This window comes from Tachysurus fulvidraco, chromosome 23, assembly GCF_022655615.1.
Source record: "Tachysurus fulvidraco isolate hzauxx_2018 chromosome 23, HZAU_PFXX_2.0, whole genome shotgun sequence".
NCBI lineage: Eukaryota > Metazoa > Chordata > Actinopteri > Siluriformes > Bagridae > Tachysurus > Tachysurus fulvidraco.
Window position 1 is genome coordinate 21,914,771 of NC_062540.1, and position 2,500 is coordinate 21,917,270.

Consider the following 2,500-nt stretch of genomic DNA (forward strand, 5'->3'; position numbering starts at 1 on the left):
GATACCGTGATGAGATGAATTTATTCCACACATGTTAAGCATTCACATGTACATCAGTTCAATTCCCCCAAGTGCTTACAGCTTAAACAACACAAAATATCTTTAATCCTGTTAATACACACGCCACGAAAATCAACAACAACAACAACAACACACTCGTGCTACAAATAAATAATTCATCTAGCTACTCAACTGCTATCATGTCATATTATATGTACACTTATAAACAACCTTATTTAAATAAATAGCATCATCTTGACCAAAATGTACACAGATATCTCAGATACTCAGCGCTTAGAGACATTAATCGATTGAATGCCAGAAGCTTCAGAGCCATGAAATAAAACACACCTCTTTTGGTCATTTATGGTGTGTAGGAATATGTTTCAACATCTGACCTCTAGTGGCAGAACCAGTAATTACCTCTGTGTATTACTAGTTATTAACACTACACAACTAAGACACACACACACACTGTGTGAATGGAGTCAATCGACTGAGGAAGGCTCGGTGTTCTGGAAACGAGTGGCTAATGTCGCTAACAATTTAGCATCAAACCGATCAAATCAGCATTCTGTATACACAAATATATGTATATACTCTTTTATAAAACACCAGAGAATTTAAACATATTAGAAACCAAATCACTTTAAAATGTTCACTCTTCAGACTCTAAGCCACGCCCCCTGCCTCAGTCTGACCCTGGTGTGGAGTGACATGTTTAATCTGGAGCTCTTACACTGCTGTTAAATTACTGTTAGACAAAACAAACATAACATCTGACACAAACACGTCTGAACACGTCGCCGCTGATGACATAAGGGAATAAAGGGACACGAGCAACGTTCTGAACACACACACACACACACACACACACACACACACACACACACAATCAGAGGAAGAAAGTGGAATGATTTACTTATATTGCACTGATGAAATGAAATAGAATCAGAATAGAGAGAGGGTGGGGCTTGTTAAAAAGTCTGTGGGATTGACAGGGCAGGGCTTGTCACTTGGTCTGTGGAATTGATGGGGGAGGGGCTTAATATGCTGCCTGGGAGATAGAGGGGGTAGGGCTTGTCAATTTGTCTGGGGTGGAGAGGGGCGGGGCTTGTTATTCAACCTGGGAGATGGAGGAATTTGTCTGGGGGTGGAGAGGGGCGGGGCTTGCTATTCTACCTGGGAGATGGAGGGGTGGGGCTTGTTACTCTGTCTGTGGGACTGAGATAGCGGGGCCTTTGGGGTCGTCGAAGCGGTCCATGGTGTGCAGCTGCATGATCATGTGAAGGCCATAGGTGAGGAGCAGAACCATGAGTGCCGAGGTCAGCAGTCCCATCCAGATCCCTGGGGTGAAGAAGCTGGCGCAGTCGCTGGCGTAAGAGAACTCATTCCCTGTAACATTAAAGCCCTGAATCTGTCAGAAAAACAAAACATGGAAGAGATGAGCGACTGATGTCCCTCTGCAGAACTTTCACACCCTTACAGCATGACTCTGTGTTCAGTACATCATCAGGAAAAGTGCTAATTAACAAGTGGTGTGTGTTAATTCTGTAAAACCCAAGAGGACACGAGCAGTGAAGAAAAACAACGACAGGCATTTTACTGTGTTTAAAGAAAACAGACAGCCATTAAAGATCCGTTCTTCATGATAATGAATACAGAGTGGAGCTCAGGAGTCGAGAAAAATATAAAATATAAATATAGTAAATATTAAATAGTAAATATAACCTAATATAAACCATAAATATAACACCAACAACATCTCAGACATTTCATAAAAGTATATTCTTAAATATTCCTCAAATAGAAGTTTTATATAACATTCACACAAAAAAGGAGATTTTGTTTAAACCTGTCAGCTTTATTTTATTTTATTGTTTGTTAATAGAAATGTTTTACTTTAAAGCACATCACAAAGCTCGGCAGTCATCCTGACTGTACCTGAAAGTCGTCGAAGGCGATCCTCCAGTCGTTGGCGTTGTCCTTGGCTGAGTGAGGTGTGAGCTGTGGGTAGCGGAAGCTGGTGACAGAGTGGCAGCGGTACGAGTACTCAGCTGGAGCGTAGATTCCACGGCTGGCATTAAACGAAGCAGTTTTGCCGTCATACTGCAGCTGAACCCGATCCATAGTGAACCAGCGGCGTGCGGAAACCTTATAGTGCCTCTGAGTCATCACAAAGCTGCAGAGAACACCACAAAATCATCGGCTACACCGAACAACACGTTATGTAATGAAGTCGATCTTAATTACAAATATTCTGATGTTATAATACAATGTTTGTATTACTCTGATTGGTGTAGATCGGGTTTACATGATATGTACTGACTCCTAATCGTTACTATAGTAACGGCTCGTCGGGAGAGTATAAATAAGAAAGTAATGAACGTCGTGATGTTAACAGTAACTTTTAGAATCGACGTGAACCCCAGTTCATGAGTAGTGTGCATTCTGAGGTGCCGTTACTTTAGGGAATGTTCATGATCAGTACTTACATGAG

At 41.6% G+C, this 2,500-nt stretch overlaps 1 protein-coding gene across 4 annotated transcripts in view; it reads right to left on the bottom strand.

Annotated features, from left to right (window-relative positions):
- Positions 1-2,500, bottom strand: part of atp6ap1a (ATPase H+ transporting accessory protein 1a) — a 7,470-nt gene that overhangs the window by 886 nt on the left and 4,084 nt on the right. For all 4 annotated transcript variants that reach the window (XR_007139290.1, XR_007139289.1, XR_007139288.1 and 1 more), the window contains exons 8-10: positions 2,496-2,500; positions 1,945-2,182; positions 1-1,417 (exon numbers count right to left, since the gene is read on the bottom strand). The exon at positions 1-1,417 is cut by the window's left edge; the exon at positions 2,496-2,500 is cut by the window's right edge and continues 46 nt beyond it. Coding sequence is in view for 1 of the 4 variants with exons in the window: in XM_027159483.2 (XP_027015284.1) it covers positions 1,208-1,417; positions 1,945-2,182; positions 2,496-2,500 (453 nt within the window). In the remaining 3 variants the exon portion in view is untranslated. The remainder of the gene's footprint in view (positions 1,418-1,944; positions 2,183-2,495) is intronic.